Below are 20,599 nucleotides of genomic sequence, written 5' to 3' on the forward strand. Positions count from 1 at the left end.
CACATGACATTCGCTCAGTGAACTTGTGGCTCGTTTCAAAGGTTAGTTAACCAGTGTTGATATGGTGCCAAGTTTACATGGTTACATAAAAAAAACTGACTTCATATGAGGCGCAGAGAGATGTTAAAGCATCACAAATGTAAGTTAGCATGTTCTCAAACTGTTTCATTTCAAGAACCCCCCTGTTTGGTATATATTAGACCCAGGGAACCCCATAACTCTGAGGGTGTACAAATGGAACCAAATGGACTCGCAATGGGTCCATTTGGTTCACAAGATTTAATTAAATCTATAAATTCCTTGGCAGGTTGTTAAGCATCTACAGCTCGACTCATGAGACATTCAGAGGGGATAACAAAAGTTATTGACAGTTATTGACTGATCGCTTGAGTAACATCTTCTTCAGGGTTGGACAATTATTATTTAGCTGTTTAATAATAATAAAAAACAGGGACATACAGTAATTGTTTTCAATGGTCTCAGGCAATACATCATAGATGCATTTATGATCCATTAAGAACTTACAAGTTGTGCTACTGTATAGGTTATATGCTTGCGTAATCTTCTTTTATTAACACAAAGTGTTTCCAACATTATTTTTCCAATAATATGTTGATATCAACTACAGTGCAATACAGCACCCCTGGCAGAACTCGTATCTGATCGCAATGTCAATAGTAAAAGCACTTAAACTATAGTATAGTAAACTATAGCTATCTTAAATTTCCAGAGATATGGCCACGTTATCGTGCTTTTTGGTGACAAGGTGTTTTTGGGACACAATGGACTGTATATAAGGATGGCGTCTTCCACCATATTTTCACTCTCTGCAGCAGCAAAGTTAACAACCATGAAGTGGCTTGTTGTGCTCTGTGCCCTGGTGGCTCTCTCTGAATGTCTCCACAGGTAAGAACCACCTGGCTGACTGAAGCCATTTCTACACCTCTATTGTATGTACGTGTATAATGTATGAATGAAGATTCAGGTTTTATTTGTCACTCACTCGTATACAATTGTGCAGAATGTTGAGGTGATATGCTCCACACACTGTTCAAACAATATACAACAAGATTAAATTACGGGGAATAATACAGGTTCATAAAGTAAAGACGTAAAAACAAGAAAAACATTTAACAGCAAACGGTAAGAGGGTATACAGAATGTGATGGGAGGATAAATTATCAATCTGCATATACAGAATATATATTATGCAGTATATCCTATATATAAAGTAGTGCAAATGCAACATATAGAAATGTAATTATTTGCAAGCTTGATGAAAATCTTGTCAGTGTCCCGATGGAAGCGATAAGCCATTCAAGGATATTTTTCACACTAATTCATTCAGAAGTCTGAATGTCTGATTGTCATAAAGTAAGGGGCTGTGTTTGCAGTAGGTGAAGAGCTTATAATCTGAATTTGTGCATGACTTTATTACTGATTATTTTCTCACTGTGTGTGTGTGTGTGTGTGTGTGTGTGTGTGTGTGTGTGTGTGTGTGTGTGTGTGTGTGTGTGTGTGTGTGTGTGTGTGTGTGTGTGTGTGTGTGTGTGTGTGTGTGTGTGTGTGTGTGTGTGTGTAGGATGCCCCTGATCAAGGGGAAACATAAGCGCAGGTCTCCACAGGAGTACCTGAAGAAATACTACCCCGATGCTGAGTTCCAAGCAACAGCGCCGTTGACCAATGACTATGAAGTAAGTCAGCAGAATGTCCAACTTTGACAAAATGTATATACTACATTGTACAACTGTTAAATAAATAAGACAAATAACAGATTGGCCGTACAACTAAGAATGAATTAGGCTTTAGTTCGTCTCATTATCTAATGAATGACAGTCAGGGACATTGTAAAAGCCATTATTGTAAAAGCAGCAGACACTTGAATCACCTAAATCTTCTGTCCTTTTGTGTTCAGAATTCAATAAATGTATATTATATTATATGATATGCTATTGTACATTTCTGTTAAACGCAGTGGTGGATAGTAAGTAAGCACATTTACCCCAATGCTGTAGCCTACTTCAGTACTTGTACTCCACTAGGAGTAGGAGTTAAATATAGTACTTTTTACTCCACCACAATAATTTGAAGTTACTAAACTAACTTACAATAACAATAACCATTTAAGGCTTATACATTGTAACACAATGCAACATGTTTTGAGCTTGTAGATACATTTTTTTATTTTAATTTTAAAGGTGACATTCTGCATAATGAATGACTTTTACATGTTGTACTTTGTGTACAGTATATCAAACCTAATACTTTTACACTCAAGTACAATTTTGAATACAGGACTTTAACTTGTAGCAGTATTTCTATAATATGGTATTGATATCTGAGTGCTTCTTCCACCTGTTATGTTTTTCATCTATTGCTGTGTCATCTCCAGATGCTCTACTATGGGATTGTCTCCATTGGCACTCCTCCACAGTCCTTCACCGTTCAAATTGACACGGGCTCAGCCAACCTCTGGGTGTCCTCCACCCTCTGCACCGCCTGTCGTGAGTACTGTGAACTAAAATAAAAAATACTTCATTTATCCCCTGAGGGACAGTACAGACAGTTAGGGCCCAGGTGAAGGTCTTCCATAAGGGGCCCAAGGGCATGGACTGATGCATAGCTGAGTGGTTAGTGAGCCCCCCTAGGAAGCCAGAGGCTCTGATTGGCCCAAGGTTCAATTCCAGGCCAGGCCAGGCCAGCAATGTGTCAATGTGTTATCCTGAAATGTCACGGATGTGCAAGTATACATTGACAAAAAGAAAACACCCCAAGGAGTTGGGACTGTTCTATTCTATGATCCACAGCATTCTACCGGCTTTGTAGGACAAAGGGTTTTCAAATTTCTTGTTACTGTTTGTTGAAAGGTTTGTATAATTGCCTACATTTGCATGCTGTACATGAAGAGTCAAGACACATGGTCTGTAAATAGAATATCCAATTTACCTTCTGTCATATGCACAGACCAAAAAAACTAAACACATGTATTTTTCACAGAGAACCACCAGCTGTTCAACCCACAGCAGTCTTCCACCTTCCAGTGGGGCAGCCAGCCTATCTCCATCACATATGGGTCCGGCTTCATGACTGGATATCTGGGCATTGACACTGTTTCGGTGATTGAAATCTGACAATTATCTGCATATTGTGCCTCTCTCCACCATGAGTATAGGGAAGTTTATTAACTGCTAAACTTTTGGTTTCCAGATTGGGGGGATTTCAGTGAACCAGCAGACATTTGGAGTCGCCAAGACGGAGGACAACGAGGAGACCACAGACGGTCTCCTGGGAATGGCCTTCCAGGCCCTCGCCTCTGACAACGTGGAGCCTGTCTTTCAAAACATGGTTCAGCAGAACCTGGTGTCTCAGCCAATGTTCTCTCTCTACCTGACCGGGTACTGAAATAGTGTGCAGTTGTGTTTGTGTAAAATGGTAAATAGACTGCATGTGTGTACTGCATATTTAAACGTAATTCCCTCTGATACAAAAAATATTTGTCTTCCCCGCTCCCTTAGCAATGAGCAGCAGGGCAGTGAGCTGGTGTTTGGTGGTTATGACGAGAGCCACTTCACCGGACAAATCATTTGGATCCCCTTGACCTCTGCGACCTGGTATGAGATCAAGATGGACAGGTAAGGTGCAAACGCTTTCTACTTTACTGAAACGATGCACTTTTTAAACGTTGACAGCAGCAAAACCTTGCCTATACATGGATAATTCTACTAATTCGGCTTCTTCTATTGCTCTTAACAGTGTTACCATCAACGGAAATATTGTGGCCTGTGCCGGTGGCTGCAATGCTATCATTGACTCTGGCACTTCTCTCGTTATGGGACCACAGAACGGCATCAACAACATCAATTCATGGGTTGGCGCCAGCGGCAGCGACGTGAGTTACATACATGTTCTGCTCTTGCCGTTTTCATTCCCCCAATTTAGAACACACAGGTCGAAGTGATCAAAATGACCACCTGGACACCTCCTATAGGCTCATGTCTTTGTGTGAGTAGGAATGATGTGTGAAGATGCTCATTTCGATTAAAGGAGCAGTTAGATCATCACAATAGATTGCACAATTTCCATCTACTCACTCTGCATCTTATTGGTGGAATGTGGACAGTTCGGAAAGTTGCAAAAAAACAACCATTTTTGACACAATTGATGGAGATTCTCAGCAAAAATTATCTTCCTGGAAAGTTAGCGTGCCGAACTATAAGCCATTCAAAATAAATGTATGGCAAAAATAGAAAGCAGAAAAAAACGCCTATAGGCAATGATACCACTGGTAGGCAGGTTTCTAAACTGTTCAAAGCCCTCCTCTGAGACACAGACCACGTAAACAGATATGGTGTCATCTCATAATGAGCATTATTACATGGCTTGGTTGAATGCTTGATTCTGATTGGTCAATCGCTGAATTCAGCTGTGAGTTATGTCTTGATAATGACCGCTCCGCTCTATAACAGACCTCTGCCTAATCAAACCAGCTGTGCGGCTGCGCCCCGCTTGATTTACTGCTGTTTCCAACATGACAGCCATGTAAACACACACACACACACACACTAGTGACACACAATGTCATTTACAGCTAAACATTGCTCTCAAAAAATGTTTTTGAAAACATTTGAACGAGAAATAGACGAAACAGTACCCGAAAATGGATTCTATTTGATCAACTCACTTCCTTGTTTTCTGACAGTGCTCCAGCCTATGGCTCCAGCCCTGCAGCTGGCCAGACGCAGCCAGCGCAAACTTGTGGAATACTTGTTTTGTTGTGTTTTGGGTCAATGTATTAATTTATGTTAGGTAGCCATGTAATAAGCGGGATAATATCTGGCTAGGTGGTCATTGTCGGGAGATAATTCACCGACAGGGAGTTTAACCACCGAGGCAATGACCACCTATAGCTAGATATTATCCCTTACTTATTATTAATGAGGGCCAATTATAAGATGTTGAAAGAGTGGTCCTTTAATCAACTTTAAATAAAAATAAGTACCACCACTGTTACTGCTAAAAACACATTATATACTTTATACAGAACTCAGTGAGCTGCCAGAACCAACAGAACATGCCTGATGTGACCTTCACTCTCAATGGAAACGCCTTCACCATCCCTGCCTCTGCCTACGTTCAACAGGTCAGTCTACACACTCTAATGTACACTGACCCTAAAATTCAAACTATCAACAATTACAGTATGTGTGAGTGAAATACACACCCTCCTCTCTCTCTCTCTCTCCAGTGGGGCTCTGGTTGCAGCACTGGCTTTGGCAGCATGGGCAGCGGCGGTGGAGTTGACAGCCTCTGGATCCTGGGAGATGTCTTCATGAGGCAGTACTACTCCGTCTTTGACATGGGCTCCAAGTACGTTGGACTGGCCCCAGCTGTGTAATCAAACCAAGCAACCCAAAGGATAATCAATATAACTCTCTATGACTTCCATGATTGTATGGTTGTAAAGTACGTGCACAAATGGGAAACTGTCTAAGTTGTAATAATAAATGTAATGTTATATTTTGAATAAAATATATTATAGCAAACAAGGGAAATAAATGTTTTTTCTCCCCTCATCTATCTAGTATTATGAAATTGCCGTCCTAGACCTAGACTGTGTGAGGTATTGTCTGTACACACCAGGGGGGCAGTCAGACAGATATTTTGTGAAGCCACTAAGGAAATCGGGACATCCTGAAAGTTCATATAATGGCCTGTTGTGGCGCTGTATTTGGGCCCAACTTCACCTAGACTGTATTACCTTAATAAACATGGTCATGAATACTTTCTGCTTCCAGTCACTAGTTTAAAGTCTCACTTCTCATGTCATAATATTCTTTTTGGAAAATTATGGTCCCATTTATTATTATTTTTTACCATAAAGTCGCGTATGTTCTGAGGGGCGTGGCTACCGTTACAGTCTATGATCGGGAGCCACCCCTCTGTTCGAGTCAAAATAAAAGTCCCGCCTCGTTGTCTGGGCCAGCCAGATGGCGATTTACAATACAAGGACTGACAGGCTTCATTTTACGTCCATATCAGACCCGGCGAACGCTTTGTCCATATTTATTTTTACAGTCTATGGTACACACACAAACACACACACACACACACACACACACACACACACACACACACACACACACACACACACACATACAGTACCCGCTGTATGGGTGTGAGATTCACATGAGGCATGCAAAACACAGGCAGAGAGGACCAGAGACATATTAGTATTTCAGTCAGACAACTCTTAGAATGAATTTAGAATATATTGAGCATAATTGAGCATAGATATATGAAGCATAGATTAGATAGGCGTCAGGGCTCTGTCCCTATTCATTCCCTGTAACATTAACATTTTAGTTAAGTTATAAGCCACATAGAATTACAGGGAATGAATAAGACCCCCATGCAGGGCGATATAGAAACAGAGCCTACAGGTGGATGCTGGGGAGGCGGTGGGATTTGCAAAAACTTCATGAGCAGCAGGTTAGCAGCAAGCGAGGCAGGGAGACAGCAGCAGCGGTGCACGTCCGCACAGCAGGAGAGAAGCCAGGGATGAGTAGGTATAGGCAGAGAAGTTTGAATAGCCGCTCTGATCAGGTAAAGAGTGCATGAGACTAGTCATGTCACTATATGGCCATATGTCTAAGGCTTTCTGCATTTTTGCACCTGAGATCTTGAACTTTCAGTAGTTGTTTTAGAAATGTTAGTTTTAACCTGCACTTAGTTATTTTATACAGATTATTTGATACTAGATAGACTGTAGCTCTTGTGTGGTCTTTGACAATAAATTTCACATGCCTTTTACCCTGTAACTGGTATTGTTGACAATAAAGTTGAACCATGGAACTTATACTTTTTTCTTTTTTCAACCATCTCAGGTAACACAATTTCACAACATCTTAGTAGCATTTATATCCATTTGAAGAATGATGCTACTATAGGCTATGCTTGCATGGGGACTGTTCCCTGCTAGGGACTTAACTGTATTACTAAGTTTAGGGGAGACAATGAGTTTCATCCTAGCATTTAACTTAACTGTATTACTAAGTTTAACTTAACTGTATTACTAAGTTTAGACAATGAGTTTCATCCTAGCATTTAACTTAACTGTATTACTAAGTTTAACTTAACTGTATTACTAAGTTTAGACAATGAGTTTCATCCTAGCATTTGCCAAGGCATCAAGGCAGAACTGCCAGTCAAAGCTAAGACTGGCCAATCACAGCACGTCCTTGTGAAATCTTCTGGTGTAATGATTGGGTAATGAAGTCCATACCATTGGCAGCTGCCATGGTATTTGTGTCCAAAGTGGCCACTGATATGATACCCCCAAACTACCTACCGGTATACTGTTTTAAGTACACAAAGTTTTTTCCATATCCCCTTTCCAAGACTATATCAACTATTGTACATACAGTAAAGTAGCTCTGGCACAAATCTTCTGATGTGAATGTCAATATAGTAAAAGCGTTTCAGAGATATGGCCATATCTCACCAAGTTATCATGCTATTTGGTGGAAAGGCATTTTGGGAACACAATGGACTGTATATAAGGATGGCGTCTTTCACCATATTTTCACTCTGAGTCCAGCAGCAAAGTTAACAACCATGAAGTGGCTTGTTGTCCTCTGTGCCCTGGTGGCTCTCTCTGAATGTCTCCACAGGTAAGAACCACCTGGCTGAATGAAGTTTGTTGATGTTTGAAGATTCAAGAGGTTTTATTTGTCACTCACTCCTGTAGGCTTAAGTGTGCACAATGGAATATTGGTGTGACATGCTCCACGTACTGTGCTAATAATACAGTATATAACTGGATTTAATAACAGGATATTATACAAGTTTTCTTTTTTAAGTAAAAGAAAGAAAAACATTTGGCAGCAATACAGAATAATTATGATGAGAGAATAATATAGCCTATACATAATACAAAGTCAAGAAATTGTATTATTGTAAGCTAAGGCTTGATGACAATCCGGCCATCATGTCCCGATGGAAATGACAAGCTATTTTGATTTACCTTGTCAAAGCTATTCAGAGATGTTCATTCATCCACTGACTGCACTGCAAAGGATAATAAAGAAAGGGCTTGGTAATATTACTGAACATTTTCCCACTGTGTGTAGGATGCCCCTGATCAAGATGAAATCTCCACACAAATCTCCACGGGACGTCGTCAAGAAGTTCTATCCCAATGCTGAAGTCTTCCAGACTGAAACTGAGCCTTTGACCAATTATTACGACGTAAGTTCAGGCCATCAGAATGACAAACTTTAAACCTGATTGACTTCATCGTCCATTAAAGATAACATCAAAATAACAGATTGGCAGTTCAACTAAGAATGAATTGGGCTATACTTCTACTCCACTACATATTGTACGTTTTACTCCACTACAATATTTGAAAACTTTAGTTAATAGTTACTTTGCAGATTTAGATAATGGCACCGCTCAATGACCTATGACCTCATTGCTGTGTGTCACCTGCAGATCTACTACTATGGAGTGATCTCCATTGGCACTCCTCCACAGTCCTTCACCTTTCAAATTGACACAGGCTCTTCCAACCTCTGGGTGGACTCTGTCTACTGCACCGGCAAGACCTGTCGTGAGTACTGTTAACTTAAAAAACAACAATACTTTAGTTATCCCTGAGAGGCAAATTCTAACAAACGATAGTACAGACAGTCAGGGGGCCTAGGTCTGCCATAAAGCCCGGCCCCTGCACCGTGGGTACACTGGGTAGGAAGTGGAACAGGCTAGAAGAATGGACCAACCCCTATGCCACCCATTTCCAATTTGTATACAGTTTGTTACTATACTGTTGCTGCTAAATAAATTCAGTGTGTATAGTGAAGACTTGTTTTCTTACTCCAATAATAGTTCTGATTGACTCAGTCCAATTTATAGCTTCTCTCAAATGTTAAGCTAATAGACACAATTATGTTTTACAGAGAACCAAAAGAAATTCGATCCACAGCAGTCATCCACCTTCAAGTGGGGCAGCCAGTCACTGACCATTCAGTATGGTTTAGGCTACATGACTGGATATCTGGGCATTGATACTATCGAGGTAATTGAAAGAAGCCAGGACCTCTTGGCAAATCTGACAATTATGTACTCTCCACCAGATACTTGAATTGGTTTCCTTGGTTTCCAGGTTGCTGGAGTTACTGTGGCCCAGCAGACATTTGGAATCTCCCAGACGGAAGATTCTATGCTTGGCGGCATGCCGTGTGATGGAATCTTTGGACTTGCCTTCCAGTCCATTGCTGTTGACAATGTGGTGACTGTCTTTGACAATATGATTCAGCAGAACCTGGTGTCTCAGCAACTCTTCTCTCTGTACCTGAGCCGGTAATGAACTAGTATGGCATAGTGTCTGTTTATGTTTGTGTATCAGGAATGTATACTGTATGCATTACATGTATATGTACTGTACAGTATATTTAAATGTGTGCGTGATAATTTCATTTAATACTAAAATATGTGTCTTCCCTGCTCCCATTAGGAATGAACAGCAGGGCAGTGAGCTGATCTTCGGTGGTGTTGATGAGAGCCACTACACTGGACAAATCACCTGGATCCCCTTGATCTCTGAGAGCTGGTATCAGGTCTATATGGACAGGTGAAAATACATTTCACTATCACACTATTCACTTTTTAAAAGTTGATACCAGAAACACATTGCCTAAACAAAGGATACTCCTATTAATTCTGCTTCTGCCATTGGTCAGTATTACCATCAACGGACAAATTGTGGCCTGTGCCGGTGGCTGCCATGCTATCATTGACTCCGGCACTGCCCTCATTGTTGGCCCAAGCAATGGGATAAACAACATGAATGCCTGGGTTGGAGCCAGCACCACCAGCGTGAGATACCTGCAGTTTCTTCTTATTTCCCCAATTTAGAATATACATGTATAAGTTATCAAATTGACAACTCATCAAAAGGAGACTACCTACCTACATGGCAAAATGAACAAGTTGGCACACACTCATATTAGTATCTGCTACAGGTGTAGCATTACTATTCGCTTCCTCCACTCCAATATACACAATTAGAAAAAACAGACAAAAATAATAAAGAAATACAAATTCGGATTGACTAATTGCACACTTTCCATCTATCCACTCTGTGTCAGCTCAGAAACCTGCCTACCAGTGACATCATCGATGGAGATTCAAAGCGAATAGAAATCACAGTCTTTCTCTTTCTGGAAAGTTAGCGTGCTGAAATAGAAGCTATTGTTGCTACTGGCATTAAAAAAAACCTAACGATTATGTCACTGGCAGGCAGGTTTATAAACAGTCCAAAGAACTGCTCAGACCACGAAATTACATGCCATCTTATAATGAGCATGAGGACCAATTATAAGTTGAAAATGCACAAAGTGGTTAAAATAAAATTAAGTACCACTGCTGTACGTTGCTGCTAAAAAGAAAAAAGAAAAACACATCACTTTCTTTATACAGAAAACAGTGAGCTGTCAGAACATCCAGAGCATGCCTGATGTGACCTTCACTCTCAATGGACACGCCTTCACCATCCCTGCCTCTGCCTACGTTATGCAGGTCAGTTTATACCAGGGGGGCAGTCAGCCAGATATTTCGTGAAGCCTCATTTGAAATCGGTAGTTCATATAATGGCCTGTTGTGGCGCTGGGCTGGACCCAAAAAGCCCCATAGCTCCATAGAGGCCCATGTATTTTGGCCCAACTTCACCTAGACTGTATTACCTTAATAAACATGGTCATGAATACTTTCTTCTTCCAGTCACTAGTTTAAAGTCTCATTTCTAATGTCATAATATTCTTTTTGGAAAATTATGGTCCCATTAATTAAAAAAATGACCATAAAGAAAAAAAAACATCGCGTATGTTCTGAGGGGCGTGGCTACCGTTACAGTCTATGATCGGGATTCCCCTCCCACTCGAGTCAAAATAAAAACCAACGGAGAAGAAGGGGGGAAGTCCCGCCTCGTTGTCTGGGCAGCCAATGGCCAGCTGGTCCAAAACGGAGCCAGCCAATGGCCAGCTGGTACCAAACGGATCTAGAAAGATGGCGATTTACAATGAAGCGATTTCAGGCTTCATTTTACGTTCATGTTAGACCCGGAGAACGCTTTGTCCATATTTTTTACAGTCTATGGTTTATACCCACTCTAATGTACCGACCCATACAGTACATATGCACGCAACAGTTACAGATGAGAAGAAGACATGTAAAACTATCAAATTCTTTGTGAGTGAAATACACGTCCACCTCTCTTTCTCCAGTGGGGCTCTGGTTGCAGCACTGGCTTTGACAGCCTTGGCGGCGGTGGTGGAATTGACCAGCTGTGGATCCTGGGAGATGTCTTCATGAGGCAGTACTATTCCGTCTTTGACGTCGGGGCGAAGTACGTTGGACTGGCCCCGGCTGTGTGATCCAACCAAGCAACCCAATGGATAATCAATGACTCTATGATTTCATAAGGAGGGCGTTGTGAAACTGACCAAGTCGTAATAGTGAATCTGTTATATCAAATTTTGAATAAAATATACTGTAGCAAAAAAGCGAAATAAATTGATGTTTCTTTTTTCCCCTCTTTCCATCCTATATAAAATTGACTTAACCCATTCTGAACGGGCACCCATTTTGGTGTCAGCATCATGTTATGCTTTAGCTATTGAAAAATAGCAGATCTACAAGCTCATATCGCGCCACCGAGTGGCGCGATACGAGCTTGTAGGTCTGCTATTTTTGAAAAATCGAAGAACGACTGACATTTCTAGAATCTGATCTCAGGTCAGAATGGGTTCATCAGACCAGTGTGTGTCCAGTGGGAAACCTCGTATGAATCTGATCTCAGGTCAGAATGGGTTAAGGGGGGAAAGGCCGTCCGGCGGGCGGGCGTACCACGTCGTCACCCTTATGTCACCATGACTCAGCCATAACCATAAGGATAAGGAGTACTTTGTACAGTTTGTAGCAAATGCCTGTAAATAAGCTATAAGAGACCTTTTTCTTGTACCGTTCGTTTGTGGCAAAATCTTGTACATATCTAAGAACCACACAGAAGAAAACCCTTTACCTGTACTTGTTGTGGCAAAAACGCTCAACATTATTTATTTTTCCTGCCTTGATCTCTTTAACCCCCTCCCCTCCCCTCCTCTTCCTTTTCTTAGATTTTCTTTGAAAAAACTGTGATGTGAGAATAAATCTCATTAAATCAGTCCGTAATCCCTATATTCTATCAAGTATAACAACCAGTGCTCTGACAGTATTGGCCATCCTAATGTGTGTGTGTGTGTGTGTGTGTGTGTGTGAGGTATTGTCTATACACCCACATACACCTGCATGATACCCTGTGTCTCTGCATAAGTACATGCATAATTATGTGCACACGGGCTGACGGGCTGTGAACTTGTTGCTCGTTTTAAGGCTTATATAGCCGTGGGAGCCACAGGCCCAAAAGATCGGACGGTTAAGGATTAACCTGTGATGTCATGCCATACTTTTTATTTGTGTTTTCTCTATTCACTTGGTCATTAAACAATCAGTGCCGGAAGTTCTTCAAAATAGGAGCTCTGGGGTGCCAGAGTTGTCTGGTCGCTTTTATTCTGAAACCCACGACCCGGAAACTAAAAAAAGTTTACTTTACATTGCTCGTTTTAATTTATACGATATTATGATCCAAAAAGCGTTCATATTTTGCGGGAGAGAGACGGATGAGGAGCAGAAATGAAGCGCCAGCGTATCGATCCGTTCAACACCACGGAGAGCGCCCTGGATTAGGAGAGACGAGTCATTCTTTCCGCCGCGCTAACAGCTAAGTCAACGGTAAGCACATTTTAGTGCAGAGAGTAGCATACGGTATAGCCGAAAGGCGAACTGACAAAAAATAAAATAAAATCTGAATATTCTTACCTCGCCCGGTATCAGTGAGGTTATAGGACGTCTGAGGACGTCCTATGTACGCGTCGATTGGGACCCCTATATGACGTGTGGCAACATCCTATATACGGAATCGGTTAAGGTCCACAGAATGAGAGACCTGCTCTGCCGGAAACATCGCGAAAAAAAGGTTATGGCCATTTTTTTATAACACACCATAGACAACCAATATAAGGCAAGATTTCTCAAATTTCATCATGCTTTAAGAGCATATGAGACGAGTCATGTGACATGTCTGTTTTCATGATTCTGAATCTATTCCAAGCATTTGTTTTGCACGAAAAACACTCCTTGGCCTAAAGACGGCCATAGCTGTCATCACAAATGTGATGAGGTCAGCACAAAATGTGTTGAGGTCAGCACATTTGGGCCCCCAAACAAAGTGTTTTTTGACTGGGGGGGGTCATATTTTGACAGGAGGAATTGCCTGTCATAATTTGACAATGTTGATATTCATTCATCAGCCAACACTCCCCACAGACAGGTAGCCTTTAGGCCAAGGAGTTTGACATGTCACAATTGCCAAATGCTTCTTAAAGCATGATAACATTTGGGAAATGTTGCCTTATATTGGTTGTCTATGGTGTGGTAGGCTATACAAAAATGGCCATAATCTTTTTTCGCGATGTTTCCGGCAGAGCAGGCCTCTCATTCTGTGGACCTTAATGTCCAAATGAATAGAAAAAACACTAATAAAAAGTACGGCATGACATCACAGGTCCTGTCCAATTTTGGGGCCCGTGGCTCCCCGGCTATTATGTATGGTGGGCTGCGAAAAATCCTGCTTGGGGCGCCAGATTGCTCAGGACCGGCCCTGCATACACTACAGTAGCTCTGGCAAAGTTCTTCTGGTCTGAATGTCAATATAGTAAAAGCAAATTAAAACTAGTTATCTTGGATTGTCAGAGATATGGCCATATCTCACCAAGTTATCATGTTATTTGGTGACATGGAAAGGCATTTTCGGGACACAATGGACTGTATATAAGGACAGTGTATTTCACTCTCTACAGCAGCAAAGTTAGCAACCATGAAGTGGCTTGTTGTGCTCTGTGCCCTGGTGGCTCTCTCTGAATGTCTCCACAGGTAAGAACCACCTGGCTGAATGAAGCCATACACCGTTTGAGCATTATTGTATAATACAAATGATTAGTGAGAGGTTTTATTTGTTACTCACTCTTATACAAATGTGCACAGTGAAATTTGGTGTAACATGCTCCACAGACTCTGCTAACATAAAAACAAGATTTAATAACACAATAATACAAGTTTAAAAAATAAATAAACAAGAAAAAGGTTCATCAACAATAAATATTAAAGGGAGTATAGGCCTATGTACAGAATATGATGAGAGACCAATATAGCACTAAGGATATACAGAATTCATAGTGTGCAGTATAGCCATTATTTTAAGCCAAAGCTTGATGACATTATTGTCATCATGTCCTGATGGAAATGACAATGAATTAATTATTTTGTTGGATCTTTTCAAAGCTATATTCCGACTAATAAGCTATATTAATTCATCCACTGCACTGCAAAGGATAATCAGAAAGGGCTTGGTAATATTAGTGATCTGTTTCTCACTGTGTGTAGGATGCCCCTGATCAAGCGGAAATCTCCGCATAAATCTCCACAGGAGGTCCTCAAGAAGTTCTATCCCAATGCTGAGTTCTTCCAGACTGAAACTGAGCCTTTGACCAATTATTACGACGTAAGTCCAGGCCAGCAGAATATCAAACATACATACATAATTTACACTTCATCATATTACAGCCATAGAGAAACATAACAGATTGAGGGGGGGGGGGGGGGGGGGGAGGGGGGATGAAAGGTCAATTCTGCATAATAACAATACAGGACATAACAATACAGGACATATTACTACTTTTACTTCTTCCACCATTGCTGTTGCAATAGGCTACTTCCTCTATGCTGTGTGTCCCCTGCAGATGTACTACTATGGGGTGATCTCCATAGGCAATCCTCCACAGTCTTTCACCGTTCATATTGACACTGGCTCTTCCAACCTCTGGGTGGACTCTGTCTACTGCACCGGACAGTACTGTCGTGAGTTAACTTACAAAAAACACTAAATACTTTATTTATCCTTGAGAGGCAATTCCTAACAAAGACATGACATTACAGACAGTTAGGGGGTCTAGGTGCAACAGAAGAATTGACCATTGATTATGGTCCAACCCCTGCACCACCCCTTTGCACTTTGCATACAGTACCACTTTGCATTCTTGTACCAGAACAAAGAGCCCGGCCAGCCCAGCAGAGTGTGTTCTGTGTTCAGATGAGGAGCACGCTTTTCTTGTTATTGTTTGCTAAATAAATTCAGATTTGTTAATTCAAGTATAGGTCTGATACTCAATTTACCTTCTCTATATTGTACAGCTGAAAAGGCATGCTATGTTTTACAGAGAACCAAAAGAAATTCAACCCACAGCAGTCATCCACCTTCAAGTGGGGCAGCCAGTCACTGTCCATTCAGTATGGTTTAGGCTACATGACTGGATATCTGGGCATTGATAATATTGAGGTAATTGAAAACAGCCCTTGGCAAATTGGACAATTCTTCTTTTCTATTCTGCCTCTCCACGAGACAAACAAAAAGGAACTTTCATTAATGTCGGTTACCTTGGTTTCCAGGTTGCTGGGGTTACTGTGGCCCAGCAGACATTTGGAGTCGCCGAGACGGAGGATTCTGCTCTTGGCGGCATGCCGTGTGATGGAATCTTTGGACTTGCCTTCCAGTCCATTGCTGTTGACAATGTGGAGCCTGTCTTTCAAAACATGATTCAGCAGAACCTGGTGTCTCAGCAACTCTTCTCTCTCTACCTGAGCCGGTACTGAACTATCATGGAATAGTGTTTGTTTGTGTGTGTGTGTGTGTGTGTGTGTGTGTGTGTGTGTGTGTGTGTCTGTGTGCGTGCGTGCGTGCGTGCGTGCGTGCGTGCGTGTGTGTGTGTGTGTGTGTGTGTGTGTGTGTGTGTGTGTGTGTGTGTGTGTGTGCGTGCGTGCATGTGTGTGTGTGCGTGCGTGTGTGTGTTTGTGTTAATTTCGTCTGATACTAAAATATGTGCCCTGCTCCCATTAGGGATGAACAGCAGGGCAGTGAGCTGATCTTCGGCGGTGTTGATGAGAGCCACTACACCGGACAAATCACCTGGATCCCCTTGATCTCTGAGAGCTGGTATCAGGTCCAGATGGACAGGTGAAAATGCATTCCACAATCATCACACAATTCACTTTTTAAAACGCAAAGGATACACCTATTAATTCTGCTTCTGCTATTGCAGTATTATCATCAATGGACAGACTGTGGCCTGTAATGGTGGCTGCAATGCTATCATTGACTCCGGCACTGCCCTCATTGTTGGCCCAAGCAATGGCATAAATAACATGAATGCCGGGGTTGGAGCCAGCAGCACCAGTGTGAGATAGCATTTTCTTTTTTACATACAATATACAATACACAAGATGGCAAAATGAACAATGAACTGGGATCCAGCCTCTCTACCGGCCACTCTACCCCTGAGCCACTGCCACACCTTACACATAGTACAAAGCCACATGTTGGAGCGGCTAGTTCCATCCAAACTAAGCCCTAGCTCAGTGGCCTTGTGTTTAGAGTGTCCGCCCTGAGACTGGGAGGTCGGGGGTTCGATCCCCGGCCGGGTCATACCAAAGACTCTAAATAATGGGACCCAGTGCCTCCCTGCTTGACACTCAGCATCAAGGGTTGGATTGGGGGTGGGAAGTGAGGACGCTGGCGTCGACTGTTTGCCGCTTCACCTCCCAATGTATGAATGAATGAACCATTGTAAGCGCTTTGAGTAGGCACATAGTGCATAGAAAAGCGCCATAAAAATGCAATTCATTATTAGCTCGTCTGAGACACAGGCAAAGTTAACAGAAATTGTGCCAGCTTATAATTAACATTAGTGAGAGAACCAATTATATGAACATAGGTTGAAATTTGAAAATGTGTGAAGTTAAGCAAAACACATATTATTTATACAGAACACAGTGAGCTGCCAGAACATCCAGAACATGCCTGATGTGACCTTCACTCTCAATGGACACGCCTTCACCATCCCTGCCTCTGCCTACGTTCAACAGGTCAGTCTACACACTGTAGTAGTCTCCAGTCTACCTACTGGCTAGAACTATCAAAAATTATTTGTGAGTGAAATACACGTCCTCCTCTCTTTCTCCAGTGGGACTCTGGTTGTAGCACTGGCTTTGACAGCCTTGGCAACGGTGGTGGAATTGACCAGCTCTGGATCCTGGGAGATGTCTTCATGAGGCAGTACTACTCCGTCTTTCACGTCGGGGCGAAGTACGTTGGACTGGCCCAGGCTGTGTAATCAAACCAAGCAACCCAATGGATAATCAACTATACTCGACTTCCTGTATCGGGCTATATGATTCATATATGGTTGTAAAGTACTTGCACAAATGGGTAACTGTCCAAGTAGTAATAGTAAATCTGTTATTTATATAAAATACTGTATATTGTAACCAATAAACAATCTCTATAAATGCATTTGCTATGCTTTGATAGACTTCAAACTTACCATGTGAATCATGGAGAAATCAGAGGGAGTGCAAGTCACTGGAATCAGCGGTCGTCCATAAATATCTATAAATCCATGAACTATATCTCCGGGAGGGGCTATATCTGTCCCTTCTTTTCCCATACATCCCTGGCCTGATTTCACCAATATGAGTAGCCCAAGTGGAGCTTCCAAAATGCCAGACCCAAACCTTAATGGATCCATTAACCCTAAAGGACAACAGGTATAAGGGCTCTGACAACTAGTCCAACCGGAATTGCATATAACCAGAGGGGCATGCGTCCTAAAATGTGTGTGTGAGGTATTGTCTATAAACACACATACACACACACACACTCATATGTGATACCCCGCTCCCCAATGACACACACGCATATTGTAAGTGCACACGCACAGTGAACTCGTTTCAAGGCTTATGTAACCATACTGTTGCAAGAGGCATGCAAGACACAGCGACAGAGACATACAGTCAGAGTTTTATGTCACTGCGTCAGACAGTGTAATTATTGGGGTGTGGGGCCTGGCTGAGATTTGGGCTCCACTGAGGGAACCTTTCTACACCCGTTTTATATGTTGTATATAAGATTTCAAGATCAAATAAATGTAGTTAAAGGGATTGTGACATTAAAAAAAAGGTTTTGGAATTGTTCTTATTTTTTTTAGGTTTTCTAATCTCAATTGCACCCAAAAAACATGAACTTTTAACATTCAGTAGATTTTCTGTGATCTGGGGTTTTCTGGCTCAAACAGGTGCTCTGATTTGCCGGCAGTTTGTGATGTAAAAAAAAAATATATGAACTAGTTATCTTGGATTGTCAGAGATATGGCCATATCTCACCAAGAAAAGGCATTTTCGGGACACAATGGACTGTATACAGTATAACGGTTATACTGTAACCTTTTCTCTATAGTCATGTGATCAAGATGGATCTGTCAGATATTTTTTTATACCATTCTGATTGGCTAAGATTAACATCTAAAGTTTGCAAAAAGAATATACAGTGTGTGTATATATATATATATATATATATATATATATATATATATATTACTCCTACAAATGTTGTCCAAACAACACGCAAATCGGTGCACATTATCTCTGTAGTCATGTCATCAAGACGGATCTGTCCGATTTTTCATTTCATCCTGATTGGCTAAGATTGACTTCTACTACCTGGCCTGGTGGATTTTCCAATATCCCTTTCCCAAAAATATGTTGTTATCAACTACATACAGTACAGTAGCTCTGGCAAAGTTATTCTGGTCTGAATGTCAAGTATAGTAAAAGCAAATTAAAACTAGTTATCTTGGATTGTCAGAGATATGGCCATATCTCACCAAGTTATCATGTTATTTGGTGACATGGAAAGGCATTTTCCGGACAGAATGGACTGTATATATAGTTATATACGGACAGTGTCTTTCACCATATTTTCCAGCAGCAAACCATTAACAACCATGAAGTGGCTTGTTGTCCTCTGTGCCCTGGTGGCTCTCTCTGAATGTCTCCACAGGTAAGAACCACCTGGCTGAATGAAGCAATACACCAATATCATTATTGTATAATATGATTATGAATGAAGAGGTTTTATTTGTCACTCACTCTAATACAATTGTGTGCACAATGGAATGTTGCTGTGAAATGTTAATAACAGGGACAAATACAGGTTGAAAAATATATGAGAAACTAGAAGATAGGATTGAATCAGGATACACAGAAGTTTGTATAATATAGAATAACAGCATACATCATCATTCAATAGCCTATACAGTGCAAAGTAAAGAAATTTAATTATTGATGATAAAGTAGCCATCATGTCCCAATGGAAATGACAAGCAATATTACCTTTTCAAGATATTCAATTGCACTACAATGGATAATAAAAAATGGCTTGGCATTATTACTGATCTTTTTCTCACTGTGTAGAATGCCCCTGATCAAGCAGAAATCTCCACGGACATCTCCACTTGAGCACATCAAGAAATATTACCCCGTGGCCGACATCCTTGAGGATGGAACAGAGCCTTTGTCCAATAATGATGATGTGAGATGACGAACTTTAAACCTTATTTGCACTTCATTGTTGAACAATTAAAAATAACAACAAAAATGGATTGCCTTCATGACTAAGAATGACCAGTCTGTTCGATTCACATACGAGATGTGTTGTATATGTAATACAATTTACTACAAAATATTTCTTTGTGGTATTGCTATATATTTTTTAAACTTAAGTAAAGATCTGAGTCTTCCATAATTTATGTTATGTCACATCATCCAACGCTGTGTGCCACCTCCAGTTGTACTACTATGGTGTCATCTCCATTGGCACTCCTCCCCAGTCCTTCACCGTTCTAATTGACACTGGCTCTTCCAACCTCTGGGTGTCCTCTGTCTACTGCACCGGGCAGTACTGTCGTGAGTACTGTTAACTTAAAAAACAACAATACTTTATTCATCTGTGAGAGGCAAATTCTAACAAACGACAGTACAGACAGTCAGGGGGCCTAGGTCTGCCATAAAGCCCCTGCACTGTGGGTAGGAAGTGGAATCGGTGCAATAATTGCTATGGGTGCCACGTGGTTTTATGGTCCAACCCCCTTCAACAACTGGTCAAATTTATAGTCAGTTTGTATTGGCATATCTTTACTTATATAAGTGAAGACTACTGAAGTGGTCTGATTTACTGTCTCTCAAATGCACCGCTTAAAAAGACACAATATGTTTTACAGAGAACCAAAAGAAATTCAACCCACAGCAGTCATCCACCTTCAAGTGGGGCAGCCAGTCACTGAGCATTACGTATGGTAGAGGCTACATGTATGGGTATCTGGGCATTGACAATGTGGAGGTAATTGAAAGCGGCCTGCAGGATCATCACTTGGCAAATCTGACAATTATCCACATAATACCTCTCATTACCTGGTTACCTTGGTTTCCAGGTTGCTGGGGTTACTGTGGCCCAGCAGACATTTGGAATCGCCCAGACGGAGGATTCCTCTGCTGGCGGCATGCCGTGTGATGGAGTCCTGGGACTTGCCTTCCAGTCCATGGCTTATGACAATGT

At 41.4% G+C, this 20,599-nt stretch overlaps 2 protein-coding genes across 2 annotated transcripts; both read left to right on the plus strand.

Annotated features, from left to right (window-relative positions):
• Window positions 1-1,583: 1,583 nt before the first annotated feature.
• Window positions 1,584-5,395, plus strand: LOC310863967 (pepsin A-like; the record flags this gene model as incomplete). The annotated part of the gene is made up of 8 exons (XM_083772500.1): window positions 1,584-1,694; window positions 2,393-2,504; window positions 2,998-3,116; window positions 3,208-3,395; window positions 3,516-3,632; window positions 3,754-3,889; window positions 5,042-5,140; window positions 5,246-5,395. 8 exons carry the CDS (start codon window positions 1,584-1,586, stop codon window positions 5,393-5,395), a joined length of 1,032 nt encoding a protein of 343 aa, XP_083628626.1.
• Window positions 5,396-7,614: 2,219 nt separating this feature from the next.
• LOC310863968 (pepsin A-like) lies at window positions 7,615-11,432 on the plus strand (the record flags this gene model as incomplete). The annotated part of the gene is made up of 9 exons (XM_083772501.1): window positions 7,615-7,670; window positions 8,130-8,247; window positions 8,494-8,611; window positions 8,958-9,076; window positions 9,164-9,360; window positions 9,515-9,631; window positions 9,741-9,876; window positions 10,480-10,578; window positions 11,283-11,432. The coding sequence occupies 9 exons, from the start codon at window positions 7,615-7,617 to the stop codon at window positions 11,430-11,432; spliced, it is 1,110 nt and encodes a 369-aa protein (XP_083628627.1).
• Between the last annotated feature and the right edge of the window lie 9,167 nt (window positions 11,433-20,599).

Source organism: Protomyctophum parallelum (assembly GCF_964188405.1).
Source record: "Protomyctophum parallelum genome assembly, chromosome: 9".
NCBI lineage: Eukaryota > Metazoa > Chordata > Actinopteri > Myctophiformes > Myctophidae > Protomyctophum > Protomyctophum parallelum.